The 18,546-nt window shown below is 33.4% G+C and overlaps 1 protein-coding gene across 1 annotated transcript in view; it reads right to left on the bottom strand.

Annotated features, from left to right (window-relative positions):
- The window catches only part of LOC125071553 (homeobox protein Nkx-6.2), a 52,324-nt gene extending 34,199 nt beyond the window's left edge, over positions 1-18,125 (bottom strand). The window contains exons 1-2 of the mRNA XM_047681873.1: positions 17,819-18,125; positions 6,661-6,675 (exon numbers count right to left, since the gene is read on the bottom strand). Of these exons, the coding sequence (XP_047537829.1) occupies positions 6,661-6,675; positions 17,819-18,125 (322 nt within the window). The remainder of the gene's footprint in view (positions 1-6,660; positions 6,676-17,818) is intronic.
- Between the last annotated feature and the right edge of the window lie 421 nt (positions 18,126-18,546).

The following is an 18,546-nucleotide window of genomic DNA, read 5'->3' as shown; positions in this document are numbered from 1 at the left end:
CAAGCATTTGCGATTGATTTATTCGTTATGATAAATATTAATCTTATTCAAGACAGGGTTAATCGGATGCCGCATTAATATTAATGTAACTTTCCGCAGAGGTAGTTTGTTTATGCGGAACGTACGGACGGACGTTTTGTATCGCCGCCTTACGAGTTATTGTAGACGATTTATATGTTTTATGTGATAACAGAATTGCTTTCTTAGACAAGTCAAATAGCGTGTCTCTGTCCGTAACTCGTGAATAATATTTCATAATTTATATTTACAACATGTAATAATCTCTATAGTTAGTATATGTAGAAGCTTATAATATATACGGAACATTTAGTTATCTGCCTCTGCAAGTACATAGATATATTTGTAAAATATATTGTTTTATTTTTATTTTTGAAGGCATTAAATACTCCCACATATAGGTATAATAGATATAAACATTGTAATGGGACAAACCTACATAGTGTCGTCTTACCGGAAGTTGAAAACAAACGAAACATTATGATGATGACGATGATGGTCAAGCTAGTCGTGCTTAAGATGGGGCTGAAACAGCCCCTAACCTACCTCTCTCATCATTGTAATTCCATTCGGGCGTAGTGAAAATGTGAAAAAAGTAAAAAGACCGGTGTAAAAAATGTTGCCTGCTTCTTACTTAGCCAGTGCTTATAGCCTAAAATTATCCAGCCATTAGAATCATCAATGGCCATTACAAACCAGAAGTTTGTAGTACCTTCCAAGATAAAATAAAAAATCGTGTGTCAATTCACACACAGCAGAATTTAAACTTAATAATATGTAATACCTATACCTATATATATATTCTCATAGTAGTGACTAATTTTATTTTCATTGAGTTTCACATCCCAAATACCCAAAGTCGTTTCACTTGAAAAACATTCTATGATTATCAAATCAAATACAGTGGAATCCGTTTATTATGACTCCGCCTATATTGGCCAACCGTTTATTGTGATGTATTTACACTATGAAGTTTGGTTCTCATATAAAATTCGTTGTGAAAAAGTCGGATATAATGACGTCCCTTATAGTGACAGTTCGCCTATTATGACCCATTTTTAATAAATTATGTCCGGTTATAATGACCGACATGATTATTTACACTTTCGGTAATGTTTCGTTCAGCACCCGGCTCGTTTTTATTTTTAATCTGAGTGAATAAATGACAATTGAAGGTCACGCATCACATACGGCGAAAAAGAAGGAACGCAACGCAGAAGAGGCAGTAAAGGCTGCAGATTTGTTCATAGCAATAGTGAAAATAATAATTAAACCATGACTTTGTCTTCTATACACAATAGTATTAGAGACTGTTATTACAAAACAAAAGCAGACAAAAATTACAGATTACTTACATTAAAATATGAAAAATGTAGTACATACCTACATGTTTCGTATGTACTTATTACGTGTAAAATACCTATTATTATACCTACTTATATATTTTCTTTTTTTCACAGAACGCTTTGTATGACGTCCGGTTATTATGACGTGTTTGTCAATTCCCTTCGATGTCATTGTAAACGGATTCCACTGTATATGTAATTAACAAAACTGTCAAAGGCAACTGTTACCATAAAATTTAGTTATATCGCATAATATGAAAACTAATTAATTTACTCTAAAAAACTACGAAAACAATTAAAAGCATATAGAATAGTCGAATATAATTATAAAAGTCGTTTATGTACCATCTGAATTTAATTCATTCCGTACATATGACGCTCTACGCCGTCATCGATTCGGTCTCCCGAGCTATTCACTCAACCGAATACCAACTCTGTGACACTTAACTTATGGTCGTAATTAATTTGACAGCCAACGGTCGAGCCCGCACACAATTGTGTCTAGTTGACTTCGAACCTTAACGCAGTAGTACATAGGATTAAAATCGCCTGTTAATCACTCCTGACGGTTTCAGTGCGTTTCATTTTAATGCATGAAACGTGTAGTGTTTATATGTTCGACATTTATATACTCTTTTAGGAAATATCTACATATGTATGTTTAAATTGTTATATGTTAAGTTTAGATAGAAGATATTTTGTGTATTACAATTAAACTGGTAGAAGCGATCATATAACTAAGACAGCGATTCCTCCCGCAACCTCACGGCAAAGGCAAGATATCAAGAGATAAAAGTAGGGTATACATCTCATCATTGAACTCAGATATATAGTTATACTAATTAGCATTAGATACTCTTACAAAATATATGTGGTTTTGATATTTTTCTTTGTTTATTTGTATAATTTTTTCAATTATTTTGATTGTTAGACGAAAAGGTCGAAATTAAATCGATTAATGAATATTAATGCTTTTAATATAAATATCAGTTTTAATTAATAACACTTGACTAGAATCAAGAAACATTCGACACATACCCCCGAGCGCGAGGCCTATCTTGACGACCTCACAAACGTTGTCTCTAATGCGGCCAATAACAATTATAACCGGGACGATTCTACCGGGACAATTATCCCGGGTAAATCTGTGCCCGGCTCCCGGGGGAGAGAGAGCAATTTGTAGGTCTAACGAGGAGCCAACGGGAAGGCTCAGACGATAACGTGTGTACATAGAGGGAGGCGAGGGGCTGTCTGCGTGTGTATCGCGTGCGGTTGGATTGAATATTTTTTGTTTTCCATTTACATATATTTTGTTTAGCTTACAATCATATAAAGAAACTAAATAAGATAAATAAACTGGACCTTAAGAATATTTGCAATAAACAACTGAATTGTTTAACTACGATTAATTTTATTTGACTGTCGTTTTTTTAATATTAATTTATACATTTAAAAATTGATGTTTGTATATCTATTTCAGACAAAAAGACATCGGCACAAAAAAAATCTTTTTCCATCCACTTTGTTGCAACCCGCCACTAGGTGGCGCTTCAACATTACTGCTGAAAGTTGAAATATTGTCCATATGTTTTGCTCCCATTATATATTTATAAATATACATAACGTATTGTTTATGTTTAACTATATGTAGCCGCAGTTTCGCCCGCTTGGAATTCAGTTTATAAATTAGTTAAATGCTTCAAAAATTACCCAATTTTCAATATTGCTATCAAATCTCATCAAAATAGATACAGTCGACTTTCGCATTTATAATTGGAGTACACTTTATATTTGGTGCATATATTTTAACTAACTTAAATTAACATTTACTTACATCGTGCAAACAAAGAACATCTGAAAGATGTCAATCTCTTAGTTATAAAATCACCTATTATACAATGAAACATATTATTTAATATATAATCAACAAAAGCTATAAATTGCGTTTACAAGTTTAAGATGAGAATATTATATGTAAGACGATCAATGCTCAGTACGAAGTTAGAAAGTCATATCAATACAATTTTATCGCGTCTCGCAAACTGCCTAACTTCATTTTATTATCCTAACAATAAACTTACCGTGACAAAGTTTATTCGCCGAGGAAACCGCGGGACACGGCGGGACAATTAAAACCTTTTGTTTGCACCAAGTTTATTCAGTACAACCCTTTACGATTACTGCGAACAAGTCGGGATCCTTGAGACCGCGAAGCCTTCACCCTCGCCGGAGTGGGAGGGGGTTAGGGGAGGATTTATTTATACATGATGTAGCGCAGATTTCGTGAACGCGTGTTTCCTCGTCGACTACGTGAATCTGTTCGTCTTCCTCACGCGATCTGTGTTACGTTGTAATAATGAATACCTACGGGCAGGAATCTGGTGAGGAAACGTGTACGTATTCGTTCTGTATTTGTGCGTATATTCATCTATTTAATATTGTTCGAGACAAATACGATTACTGGTATTGATTAATAGTCACACAACATTGTAATAATAGATGGGTATTTCAAGCACAGATTTACTAAATTAAATGCTACCACGGGTGGGTGCAAGTTCTACTGAGTAGACTTTATATACTTGTGACTATCATAGAGGAGTAACCATTCACATATAAGAAAATATAACCGATGCTTACAAAAAATCAACGCATAGAGAGGGCAGGTCAGGACGGCCTGAAGAAGACAGCGAAAGCCAACATTCAGAGGGAATAAGAGCGATCGGGAGTGGAGTTATGAGGATGTCCAGCAAGACCTTTAATAGAGCAAACGTCTAGGCAAACGTTCTTTTTTTTAAACGGTATTTTATTTATTTAAAAAACTTGCTCACGATTGTACACATTAAAGCGTTACTCGTAATTAATGTAATGATTTCTTTTTCTGTTTTCTTGTGAAAGAAAAAAATAATATTGTGCATCGCATCGTGGGGCGGTATCAAGTGATTTTCATACGTTCCGGTACATTAATACCAGTTCCTTAGGTAAAGCTCACGATACGTTGCGCATATAATATAATATTGAATAACGGTACAATAATACAATGACAAAACTATGAACATTATAAATTAAGATAATTTTCCTCAAACGAAGAATGTCTTTAATAATTCTCGGTGATGGGAAATATCAGTGTTAGATGAAATTCTGGGATCATGCTTACCTATCTAACTACTTGTACTGTAGTATCGTGGCCGAATTATCTTTAAACATAATTCTTACAAGTTCTTTACCAGTGTGTTTCTTTAGCAGTGGGACTCTTAAGTGCGGATTTATACTTTGTTACTTCATCAACATTTTTAGTTTTCACATCTCAGTTCCCAAGGCCATAGGCACATAGACGATGTGAGGTATGGTTACATTACATTTTTTTTTACTTTGACAGCCTGGGCTAAAGCCTCCTCTCCCTTTGAGGAGAAGGTCTTGGAGCATATTCCACCACGCTGCTCAAATACGGGTTGGTGGAATACACATGTGGCAGAATTTCGTTGAAATTAGACACACGCAGGTTTCCTCACGATGTTTTGCGCTTCACTGCCGAGCACGAGATAAATTATAAACACAAATTAAGCACATGAAAATTCAGTGGTGCTTGCCTGGGTTTAAACCCGACGAAATCATCAGTTAAGATGCACGCGTTCTAACCCCAGTGGTTATCAAGGTATGGTTAATATTTCTTAAAGCGCCAATGTCTACGGGCGACGATGATCTCTTTACACCAGGTAGCCCGCCAACACCTCCCTATCTTTTTTAAGCAAATTAAAAAAAAATTGACAAATGTGACGCGTTTGTATTCGGTACTTGTTTATAATAATTTGTCTGCCTTCATTTGATTCGCCTTTTTATAATCAGGATTTAGTATTTTAAACTGCAATGAAAACAGTATTATGGTGTCGATTTCGTATCGTAGCGTTGACACGCCGCTGCGGCCAATAAGCGGCGCGCGTACAACGATTATTGTTATTACTATTGAATCGGTTATAATATCTTAATACATACAATTGGACATTATTTGAGCAGCAAGACAATATACGAATATTGTAATATTAACTAACAAGGACTTCACAGAGAAATAGCCCACTTATAAGTTTGTTTACCTATTTTAATGAGACGATCGCCTCCACGCTATTTCAAATAACGAAAATATATTTAGCGTTATTGTACATTAAAAAAATAAAATTAAAAATAATCCCTCTGAGTTTCTTTCGACGGTTCTTCTCAGGTCCGAGGTGTTAATTTCTGATCCGGCGGTAGACTTTTGACCATCAAGTCACAAGTATAAAACTTCTATATTCAATAAAGATTTTTAACTTTTGCCTTTGCTTTTTAAATTATAATTAATTTGTATGTATAAACATACATTTGTTTGCCTCGTTGGTCTAGTGACTACGGCTTGTAAAAATGCGGAGCCCTGTTTAAGCCGTATCTACTCGGTTCCGAATCAGCTGGAAGTTTAACTATGGTTGGTTCGAACTTGACCCGAAATTTTAATCACAGATTTATAATGAAAAATTTAAATATAGAATCGTTGAAATATCCAATTAATTATAATTAACAAATGAGTGAACTTGTCCAGTCCGTGTGTATCGCCCTAATATCCCCGCCATGTGTTGCGCTTAATTAATTGTCGTAGAATGTATGCGCCTCGTCACGTGTCAATATAAAACAATTACGAGCTCGTCATTACACCGCGATATTTGGCATACTTGAACCAACAACCTATGACCGAGTCTTCTATTAAAATCGATAGATGACGTTACAATATAATAAGGCGCTCAACGCTTTGTCTACACATATCACATGAATTTTAAATATTTAGGGATTGTTTTTTTAATTCAATGACGTAGGATTTCGATCTACATTGTCGTAGACTCTATTAAGATGTCCTAAGGCTTTAAATCCTCACGTGAGGTTCTCTTTTCTCGGCTAATTATCAATACTCAGTGCCCAGCTACTTGACTCTAGTGACGATAGCAGGTAAGTTGGGCCAATCGCCGTCTGACACAAGTCCTTCTAATATTATCAACGTGAAAGTGTATATGTTGGTTTGTTCTTCTATACGGAGCGATGAACCGATCAATCAAAGTGATTTTTACTCGTCATTTGATAAAATACATGAGTGATTGAGTGAGAGCGAAAAACGAATATAAGAATAATTAAAGAACCTTCTTTTGTTCATAACTTTGTAACATTTTATTTCCGTATGGTATCATAATCCTTGTTTAGTAAAAGCATATGATATCGTACAGTAAGTAAATAGTCTGTAAATCTCATTGCTGACCTAAGTTCTCCATTTCAGGAGAACGTTTGAAGGCTATTCCTCCATAATGCTCCAGTGGAACAGGTCAGGATTTGACTATTCAAAGCTGACGGTAACCTACGTTACAACACATCCGTTACTAACTAGAAACTAACATTAGAAAATTATAACATAGAAAACCGAGGCTCTGTAACGAATGCGAATTTTCCACGGGGCGCCATATTTAAATCGCCCTGTTGTACGGAACAGTGTCGGCATCCCGTAGGGTTCATCCCTTGGAGATAAAGCGGCGTGGGCTTGAGGGTGATTTCATTAAAATATTTATCGCGCACAATCAGACACCCCATTGTGACTGTACATTAGGACCCGGTTTAAACACAGATCTCACCGTTAAATACAAATGACATTTAAGATGGAATTGTATTCATGCAATTAACACTTACGACTTACGTGGTAAGGTCTATACCACATCTGAACGTATACTAGATACAATATATAGGCATGTTATTTTTGCTCTCACAACAAACTGGATAATATTCGGTTGAGTGGTACCTATACCTAGTCGTGAAAGCGTAACAGACAGACAATCAGACGAGAGAGTCATTGCCGGATTTATAATGTTGTTACAGATTATGGATGTAAAAACGACTCAATTAATGAATGAATTGGAACACGTTCAAGTGTCCTTTGGTTTAGTGTGTTTTAATTTTAATTTATTTTTAGTATTTTTATATTCTATTTTTAAATAAAAATAATATTATTATTGTTTAGCATTTTTAATATTACAATTCAATTTCGTACGTCATCAGTAGTCCTAAAATTTTGATTTTGTTGCTGTCGCAAATAAGAAAAATAAATACTGGGCCTAAATATAAAACAATTTAAAAACCCCTAAGGCGCATTAACACGACTGTGGAAGTATTACTTTATGAAAATACTAGTTTCTGGCCGCGACATTTTAGGTATAAAAAGTACCCAATGAGATATTCCAAACTATAATCTATCCTTGTCTACTATAATCTCCCTGATTCGTTTAGCGATTATGGCGTGATATAGTAACAAACATCCCATTTATGTATGACATACACATATTAGTATCTAAGATTAGTAAGATAGAGCAGCTAGCTAGCAGCAGCAAGTCTAAGTTAAAGCAGATATAGGATATAGACCAACAACTGGAGCGAGTACTTTAACGTAAAAATTTGGTACATTCGGTCGGTGCGGACTCGTCACCGGAGATTAATTTACGATGCAAAATAATTCAGTCCGTTTCTTCGTTTACCATTTATAATTTAATTTCATTACATCATTGAGACTTAAATTTACGGAAATACTTCAGGATTGGTTTGATTTCATTACAGTTAATAACTCTTTGTAAGTATTATAACATTGCAATAATAATTTTGCTAATAAAGATTGATTCGAGGCCTGTTATGATCATCAGCCCGTGTTCGTCCGCGCCTGAGTATGCGATCTATGTTTTGTTTTCTAACTGACATAAGGTATATACTATGCTTTCAATTGTTTGCCTTTGCTTCTAAAGGTAAAATTTATTTGTTTATTAGATTTATTTATATATATCATCATTGCGTTGACAGGGGTTAATATAATGTAAATATATGAAAAATAACATCTCGATATTTCATTCACATAGTCTTTATATAAAATGTCATATACCGGACGTTAAAAAATGTCAAAAAGCATATCAACGAAAAGAGCATACAAATTCAACTTGCATCGGCCAACTTTAATCCCCGACATATGCTGCGCGCCGTGCGTGGGAGTGGGTCCACCCCACGGGGTGGGAGGTAATTAAAAAAATGTGTCCCACTTCATTCGGGCGAGCGACCGCAGCCCGCCCTGCACTAATTAATAACATCCGACCGGACCCGTTGTAGGCACTCCAGCGACGGAGCGATACTATTAATATGAAATAATATGTTTTATATTCGTTACGAAAACACAAACAAAATTGTTGAAGAACATTTTTGATTCAAAATAAACTGTTTCTATTTAATCTTAGCATCATTGTTTAAAGTATAATTACAAGATTTCTTGCCAGTTCTTCGCGACAGAATATATGTATGTATGTACCTTTATACCGACCAGGTGAAATGACGATCCGAAAGTACTTGTGAGATCCTCCTCGAATAGAATGTATTATATTTTAATTGATTTGGTAAATTCTAAATGTTTTGAAACGGACAGTAAGAAACCTAAGCTGTTAACTATGAAGCAAACGTTCCGCGATAGTTCCGCTTATCGTTTATAAGCATTAAATATATTGTCGTCCTGTTTATTATATTTTTTTTCGTTTGGTTAGAATTATGGAAACTTGACGTGATATTAATTGCCGTTGAAACCGATATGATTGAGCTTGGTAAATTACAATCTACTCTTCGAGCTGCTCATGTATGGCGTATAGCTATAATATAGCAACGCATATCTTCCAGTAGAACGCTGTCCGTATATAAAACGTCCTGCGAAGGTTTTGTGATTTTAATAAACATCAAGTGTTTTCAAAAGCGCCATTACGTTGCTTCGGATCGCGGATTATTTGACTTTGTTATGGTTTGTATGAATTTAGAGTTACAGAAGACCTTTATAATTATATTTTGAATTGTTATGAATACCACCCGATAGTAGGGCTCTGTGCTTTGCCCGCCTGGGTAGGTACCACCCAAATATTAAATTCAACCGCCAAATATCAATACTTAGATAATGTTAAAAAATATATATTCTATTTTGAAGGGAAAATGAGCCAATCGCTGAGGGCGAAGTAACTACCAACCGTTAGGTGGGTTATCCTTGATATATCATATAAATATCTCACGGAGACGATTAAAAATATGTTTAGTATAAAGTTTTTGTAAAGTGCCAAACCACGTGTAAATACGTAGCTAATAGTAATATTTAATTATAATCATACTTATTTTGTAAACTTATGCATATATATATAAGCTTATTTTGTATTTTTTTCAAGCCAATAAATTATTGTTATATATCTAATGTTTAATATTTTGTTTGCAATATTTAAGTTTTATATGTAATATTTTAAATATATTATAAGCTCAATTGCTTATTATTTATCATTTAAATGTAACCTAAAATATACCTAAGGATATACTCGAACTTTGAAACGCGCCTCTTCTGTTCGTATAAGTTTGATGTGTATTCATTTATTAGATTTTAAAGTTAAGCAATACAAAAAACGTCTCATTTATATATACTTACTAGTATTATGTGAAAAGAAGTCGAAAATACAACTATTCCTGAGATTCATATAATTGCACCCGTTCGAAGTCGGGGCAGGTCGCTAGTTAGCAGAGACTCACATTGAGAATAACATGTAATAGAATATAAATCGACTGTAATCGACGTTAATTATTCTACGTGGCGTAATAATTCTAGCGCCAAACAATAGGGTACCTAATCAGTATTATTGTGTTCCGGTTTGAAGAGTGAGTGAGCCAGTGTAACTAAACGCACAAGGGACTTAACAACTTCGTTCCCAATGTTGGTGGCGCACTAGCGATGGAAGAAATGCTTAAAATATTTTTCAACACCATTATAGGCTATTGGTGACCCATTTGCCCGTTTGTCTCCCGAATATACTTATAAAAAAGTCACATACAGCACAATCGTTTAAAGTCTTCAGTACTCGTACCAAAGAATTATATGTACAATCAAGATTGACATTTCAGCCAAACTTCTTACGACTTAAGATATGAAAATAATATTTAAAATGCTATATATTTAATTTTTAATAATTATATATCTATTATTGCACAATAATAAAAAAAATATTAACAAAGTCGAGAGCTTGAAGTGCTTAATTATTGAGCATATTATACAGGCACTTAAATATTAAGTTGCACATATTACTACCATAAATATATACGTACTTAGGGATATATATTTATTATTAAATTTCAATGATAGTATTAAATGGAAAATTTTGTATAAGAGCAGTATTAGGAATGTCAGTGTTCCGGCGCGGCCCACACAGTGGGTATAAATATGATTGCTCGATATGAAGCTATTGCGATGAGCCGGCTCGTTATCGTAACGTGTTATCAGCTCGCGTATAAGCTGTAATATAGCTAATTAAATTTTCTATCCAACCGTGATAAATACATTGCCTTATTAAACAAGTTATATTACATTATTTGTAGCTCCGCTTTATTAATATGTTTTTGCTTATCCCGATACTAAATTGTTGGAAATGAACTCACGGTCGATACGCGTTACGTGTGCAATAGGTATTATAATTATTATTATGGTCAATCTCGCATGTTACAAACAATATCCATGTAAGGGCTTCAAATTATATCGTATAGAATCGTTAAGGAGACGACAAACTTAAAATTGTAATATGATCAAAATTTGTTAAATCGTGGTCAAATTGTTCTAGATAAATAAATAAATTAAATTAATTGTGTAATTCTACTAATATTAGGTATAAATACGAATGTCAGTCTGTCTATTTATCTGTCTGTCTGTTACATTTTCACGGCCAAAACAACTAAATCGAATTTGTAAATTAGTATACAGCAAGCTTGAACTGCAACGAAGGAAGGATATATGCCGGTAACTTTATAGGCTTTTGATTTTGTAAATCAATTGTTAGGAAGTCTGCCGTCTGGTGGCCTCTTAACGCTGTCCTCAAGAGAATAAATTAAAGAAAGAGTCGATAAATTAAAACAAAAAAAATACATGTCACAAATATAGTACATAATAAAGAATATCGTGACACAAGAGAGCGACAGTTATCGGCTGAATCGATATCGCTGTGGCATACTCGAAGTATCGTTAAACAAACAGACATACGGAGCACCTGTTCCGCGATGCATCCGAGCCGGGAATAGAACTGATAACACTATATTATTCAGCGAATGTAATTAGCGTGAAGCTATCAGCCGAGTGGGAGATTACGCGAGATTACACGCATTACGACTGTAATATTGTAATATTCAGATAACCTCGGAGAGATATGAGGAATCAATAGATATTAATTAATTAGAAAAAACTACCTATATAACCTCATCGAGTTCGTGATTGGTTTAGCGAGAATTTAGTTTACTAGTACCTGATCGAGTGTACCTATGTACACATGTGTGTGTGTAGAATGGCCTACTGAAATATTTAGTGACGTTATTAGTGACGTAATTACTTTTTTTAGTGGTAGGCGGACGGGCAAATGGGCCAGGATAGTAAGTAGACACCGCCCATAGACAACGGTGCGGTAAGAAATATTAACCATTGTTTACATCCTTGGGAACTAAGATGGTACGTCCCTTGTGCCTGTAGTTACACTGGCTCATTCACACTTCGAACCGGAACACAACTATAGTGAGTACTTCTGTCTGACGGTAGAATATCTGATGAGTGGGTTGTATCAGGGTAGATCAATGACGGGCTTAAGCAAACCCCTACCACCAAATGAGTATTATGTGACAACATCGAATTACAATTTTCTTTTTCTCATTTTGCTTTGCATCTTGTGTCACAGACGTGGACAGGAGTCGGACTATAAGCGAACCTTATAGAGAATAGTCCAATTAGTCATCTACCGCTAAATAATCTATATTCATTTGTTCCAATATCAAGATTGATATAATGTCATTACAAAACATTAAAGATCGGACTTATAGTTAAAATTCATGATGACTTCACCTGTTAATATAAGGTCCAAACCAGACCGATTCTAGTGGCAAATTGTCACCTTATCGCTGTCGAATCGAAACGCAATCGTTGTTGATACCTGTTTTTCTATTCTACTAACACAGCGGTCCAGTTCTATCGTAGTTGGATCGAAAACGTATCGTAACGTTATAAGCTGTTATATGCAATATTAGAAAAAAATTACGAACGTTAAAACGCTTGTTGTTTTAAAATGTTGTTATGTTTAATTTCGATAATGTGTTCAAATGTTTACTTTAAAGAGATAAACTTGACTAGGTTTTATTGTACTTGTTATAATTTATATATATTTGATGTTATTATTAACAAATAGGGTAATTTTATCCAGAACAATTAAACACTTTTCTGATTATCACATCAAATCAAATTAGGTATACTTTTTATGTAGGCTCTAAAAATAATAAACAAATTATAAAATTTACACAAAGTGGTAAGCAGAACTCAATTTGCGGCATATATTTTTTATGAAGTATTAATTTTTACTTATAAATAATAATGAAAAATGAGGTTAGCGCCCTTATCACTCCAAGCGGTCATGACTTGTCCACGTGGTCATTTGTAAATGTATTTCTTATATAGTAAAGACAATACAAATAACTTGTATATCTTTATCCTTGAGAATAATAACATTTCTTGACATCCCTCCAAAACTTTCCATCGGCTATTGTAAGTGAGTTCGAATCGCATTTACAATATTAATAACATAATATTCGTATTTTTCTTCTGGCGTGTGTCCAGTGGGGCGGCTCTGTTCTATGTTCACATTTGTTTATTAAAAACATATAATATACTTTACTAGTATATTATACAATGATATAACAATTGTATTAATAAGACGTTTCTTATCGCAAATCTACGAACGATGGAGCTATCGGTTGGTTTAAATTAATATAAGTTGTATTATTTTCTTGTTAGGAAGGAAAGGTGTCGTCACTTTAACGGTATTCTTTTGTTTCAATATATATTTATTAGTATAAGATTAATGGGTTCATCGTAGTTGATATCACTTGGAAATTAAGTGATCGAAAACGTATCATTTTTATAAAATTAGATTTAAAAAAAACCGTCAGATTCTTTCACAGCGTCTTCTCGAGTCAGGGTCTCGCCTTTTCCGAACAGATGATAGTATTTATTTCGACTATCAAGAAGTAACCATAAGTATAAAGATAGAAAAAATAATGTAGAATTTGCAATTGCGAGTTAGATTTAGATTGAGACAATTTATTGCAAATGTATGTAATAACGTTGGCTTTTTCTGAGTTTATATTTCCACAATATAGTTTATAAGAACCGGGCTTAATTCAGTTGAACATTGTCAATATAATACAGTTAATTTAGAAATATCGCCAAGAAGGCAATTCGTTTTAATAACATCGGCCATAACGCTACCTTGTCCCAATATGTGGGATGGTTTTTATGTTGGTCTATTAAGTACACGATTCTTAGGTTATAATTGAATAATAGTATTTCTATAACTGTAGTTTTACCGTAGGTTTCGTATAACTATTGAATTTCATACCGGTTCTTCCCGTTGGAATCTAGACTCAGATTTAATTTAATGTCATCTTGTACTAAAACGATTTAATGTTTCTTGTGCCCACTTGCATAAAGCTTATTTTGGTTAAGTTACTTCCATGAGCTCTAAAACCTCACCTCAAGAGAGAAAGGCTTTACCCAGCAGTGGGATCTACAGGCGACATATATCACAAAAAAGTGTGGGCACTTACTTTTTTATTAAACAAAGCCAACCTCCGACATACAAAAAAATTACCAAAATTGATCATAAAGTCTTAAAGCAAGTTATGTTTATTTTAATTAACAGTCGTAAAATTATTAAAGCGTAACGCTTGATTTTTGTTTAAATAAAATTGTGTTATAACTTAGCGTAACTTAAGCGTGCATGCTTTTAAGCTACTGTTCTTTGGCGTAAATTTTATTATTAATTATATTATAAATAGATTACAACAGAACAGGAGCCGAGATAGTCTAGTGGTCAAAACCCGTGATTTCTAACTAAAGTAAGATTCAACCCGCACTATCACCTATTATTACATAGACTGTAGGTTTTTTTTTTCATTAATTCTTGTCGAACGATGTGTACAGCGTCCACGCATTGTTAATACTTTAGTTTTATAGATAATTTTATTGAATACTTATTTTAATCATGCCTTTAAATTAATGTTATTATCACGAAACATAAATATTATGTCGTAGTCTAAATATGCAATTAGTATAAGAAAGCGGCACGTCATATCGGCGGTTTAAGTTCACGGCAGCTCATCCTTATTCTAAATGAAACTTGAAAGTAAGTTCTACACAGCTCACCGTGAAATCACCCACACGGATAGTTTGAAACAATGAGATAGTCAATCTTTTTATTTTATAAACTCAATACCGTCGGCCGAAATTATCTGCCATATATTATATACTAAAAAAACTCCGAAACCCGCTACATCTTCTTGTAAAAGTTTTATGTAAATCGGTTTAATAGTTTGTATAAAAAAAAAAACGTCAATCGTAAATTTAAATACTTACAAGAATAATTCAGTGGAGCTCTATCCAGACGTACGGGAAATTTTAAAATATGGGATTGTATTAAATTGAAATTTCTACCATTTTATCATTAATTATTATTTCACCATTTATTTTACAGGCTCTTTACTGCGCCCACTTTTCTCAATTACCTACTCCTCGATTTATATTCCTGAAAACTCCTTAGCCAAAAAGCCTAAGTCCTAATACAAATTCCAAACTATCTTTGTGTCAAAGTTTATTACGATCGATAAATCACTTGATTCAGTCGTAATGAGAAAACAAACAGACAGAATAATTTTTACAATTATTTTTATTATAAAGCAACATTGTACTTCTAGACTCTGGAAGCTTTAAAATATATTTTGTTTTGATATACCGATTACATCGGGCTTAATAAAATATTATGATAACACATTATACAATCTTAAGTAAAACATATTACGCTATAAATTTATTAATTGCGAATAAAAATGTAAATAAGTTAGTCGTTTCTTTACGACATAGTGATTTTATCACTTTTATTACATAATAATTATATTATAGAATCACTTTTTACTGCTTCACCAAAATACTTTAATTAAAAATTATACTCACATTTTACACTCGAAATGAAGTAAAACATAAATTATTACACTGCATATTTTTATCAATGTATTAAAACTAGTGTTTAAAAATAAATAGACAAATTGTATTTTGTCTGCGTATTAATTTGATATTTTATTTATGTAAAAAATATAGGTAAGGATTTATTTTTTTACTTTATTAATATTACCTATATTTTATAATTAAGAAATGATTTTATAACATTATGTGACACGAAGGAACGATTATAAAAAACAGATCGATTGGTACCTTCACTTTAAAAAAAAAACAAGGTAGGTTTATCGAACCGATTTTTGGAAAGAAATTGTCAAAATAATAAAATAATGCAATGTTATTATAAATATATTTTAGAGCGTCTAGTGGATATGGTATAAATACATTATTAAATAAATATACCTAATAAGAAAAAAGTATACCTTGAACATAAATAACGTTAAAAATTTCATAAATTTTTAAATTATTATAAGAAAAAACTTGACGCTGAGTGGTCATCACCGTCCACAGAAAGTCTATAGGTAGACGTATTACACGTGTGACTATAGAATATTATGTTTTCTATGATTTATGCATTGTGCATTATCAGAAGGCATACTATATGTAGGCCCGACGGATATGAATTACGGAAGCGGCCCGTAACGCGACCGACGGTCACAAAATTATCGAACTATCGCCTATAGACAGGCGGTATCATATATCTCTCTGTGTTGCAAAACTACATTATGTATTTATTTTAGCAAAAATCACTTAACGAAAGGTATTTTAATTTAATATGAAATGAAAATAAATGTCAAAGCCCGTTATACTACCTATATTACTTTTAATTAAAATAAATCTATGTTTATGTTCGTGTTTAGACATTTTATTTTCGTCACTTGAATAATAATAACTTCTTAAAACATAGAACTGCTTGTTAATTTTCGATTAATTGATTATTATTAAATGATAATATTATGTATTAAAATAAACTACGATTAAAATAACCATTTTTAATGTCTTTGATAATCTCTATCATGAAGATGCAAATAAAAAACATTAATAATGAAACATAATCTTGGCATGTATAAATGTCATTATACTTATTATGTAAATGTATTTAATTACTAACTCAGAATTTGTAAGTGACGGAGATAATTTTAACATAAAGACAAAAAAATAATAAAAAACGGCGCGGACTTATAAGTCTATGATAATAGAGAAAATGTAATATACTTATAAAAAATTACATTACATCCAAATAATGTAAATTTATTATTAGACCTAATCCTCCGTCTAACTGTTGCAGGCCTGTATCTCCGACAGCTCTAAAAGCTAGCTGTATGTTTCTACCAAAAAGGTTACAATGATCGATATTTTTTTATTAAAAAACCTCAAATCCAAGTTTGTAACGGGACCCGTATCACAACAGATACTTGACAAGATTTAGGAGACCTTATTACATAAATATGGAAATAGTTTCTAAGATCGTAAGAAAAACGTAACCCAACAAGTGTGTTTACTTTAACAATAAACTACTACGTAAATTGCAGTATATATTTGTCTTAATTGTTTGTAATTAAAAGCACGAACATAAGATCTGTTTTAAGTCATGTATACGTTCAATTCAAATATTTAAAAATATAATTAATCGCCGTGATTTTTAATTACAGAATCAAAAATCAAAAAAAAATAATAAAAAAATATGAATAAGTATATTTTCACAGAACAGGCTGAATGTTTTGTATCTTAAGTGATTCAGAATAAATATAGGTATTTATTTTTAAAACCACAACACAAAAACTTAAACGCATAGACATATTTTACATATTTGCTTAATTTATTATTAATAGTTTTTATTTCAATAATTATAATTTATTTTGTAAATTATAACTTAAATTAAAATTAAAAAAAATATATTAATTAAGTATGAATAGTAAGTATATACAATAGCTTACAGGCTCAACAACCAACTTTTGTACTATTTTCTCACCGATTCCAATAAGGCTATTTATCTTCTGTTTGCTTTGTTTTTACGATTTATTGAATATCAAAGATAATTAATTCCAGTGTCTTAATTATTATAAGAAGCATTTATTTCACTACATTTTAAATGCTTTTTATAGAAGTCATAAGTACCTATGATATTTATCAGTGTAAGGTGAGGTAGACTGTAATATAATTTAAATACTTATATCATTTTCGCAGTAAACCGATAGTATTGTAATTATTTATTTATTCCAATAAGGAATAGAAAAATATATCAATGACTCTACTTTCGTAGCGCAACAAAATATTAAGCAACGAATTCGTTGATGTCTTTTACAAGCAATACGATTTTCACTGTCACCTGTCGAATCGTATATAGTAATGTAACATTGGCACTTACTCGATTGCAATCTCTCTCTCCACGCCATGGGGTTCGACACCAGGCCCTGGAACCCTGGCCAGTAAAGCGGCTTATGTTGCAAGTAGTGCGCCATCCCTGCCGCCGCCGCCGCCAGCGACAACCTCGGGGTCAACAAACCAGTCCCCATATTCGACCCTACCGACGGCCGAGATAATATATGATCTATCCCGTGAGGATTGGGAGCCGGAGGAGGCGCCTCCGCCAGGGAGCTCAGTGCGGCCAACGGAGCCCCGAATCCACCCTCGAGAGCCCTAGAAAGAGGCGGCGAACCACGAAGTTCCGACATTATTAAAGTTCACAAACACTGGCAGGTTAGTTTAAAACATAGTCTATATCACACGTAATGTTCAAAGTAGTATCACGTTACGCGCACACATTGATGTCTCTCCAAACGTCTGTCACGACACGAATTTGAATATCGAAGGCCGTCTGCCAAGCGGCCGCGTGCGCGGACCGACACCAAATGAAAAGCTTCACGGACCGGGAGCAAACAAAAAAAAACGTTGAATAGAGAACGCCCAGTCAATCTAAACCTTATATCCGTCGCCGCCCATTCGCAGCTCCGACTCGGAAACTGTCGTCGTCTCGCTCGATCACTGATACGCGTGAGCGAGACGCACTACCCGTAGTGTTAACACGAGAGCGTAGATTTAACGAATCGCTATTTAATGGCGCTTCTTGTCTCTTTATAATTAAGTCGGGTGCAG

Source organism: Vanessa atalanta, chromosome 19 (genome assembly GCF_905147765.1).
Source record: "Vanessa atalanta chromosome 19, ilVanAtal1.2, whole genome shotgun sequence".
NCBI classification, from domain to species: Eukaryota; Metazoa; Arthropoda; class Insecta; order Lepidoptera; family Nymphalidae; genus Vanessa; species Vanessa atalanta.
The sequence above is the reverse complement of the archived record's forward strand: the minus strand, read 5'-3'. Positions and strand labels throughout refer to the sequence as shown.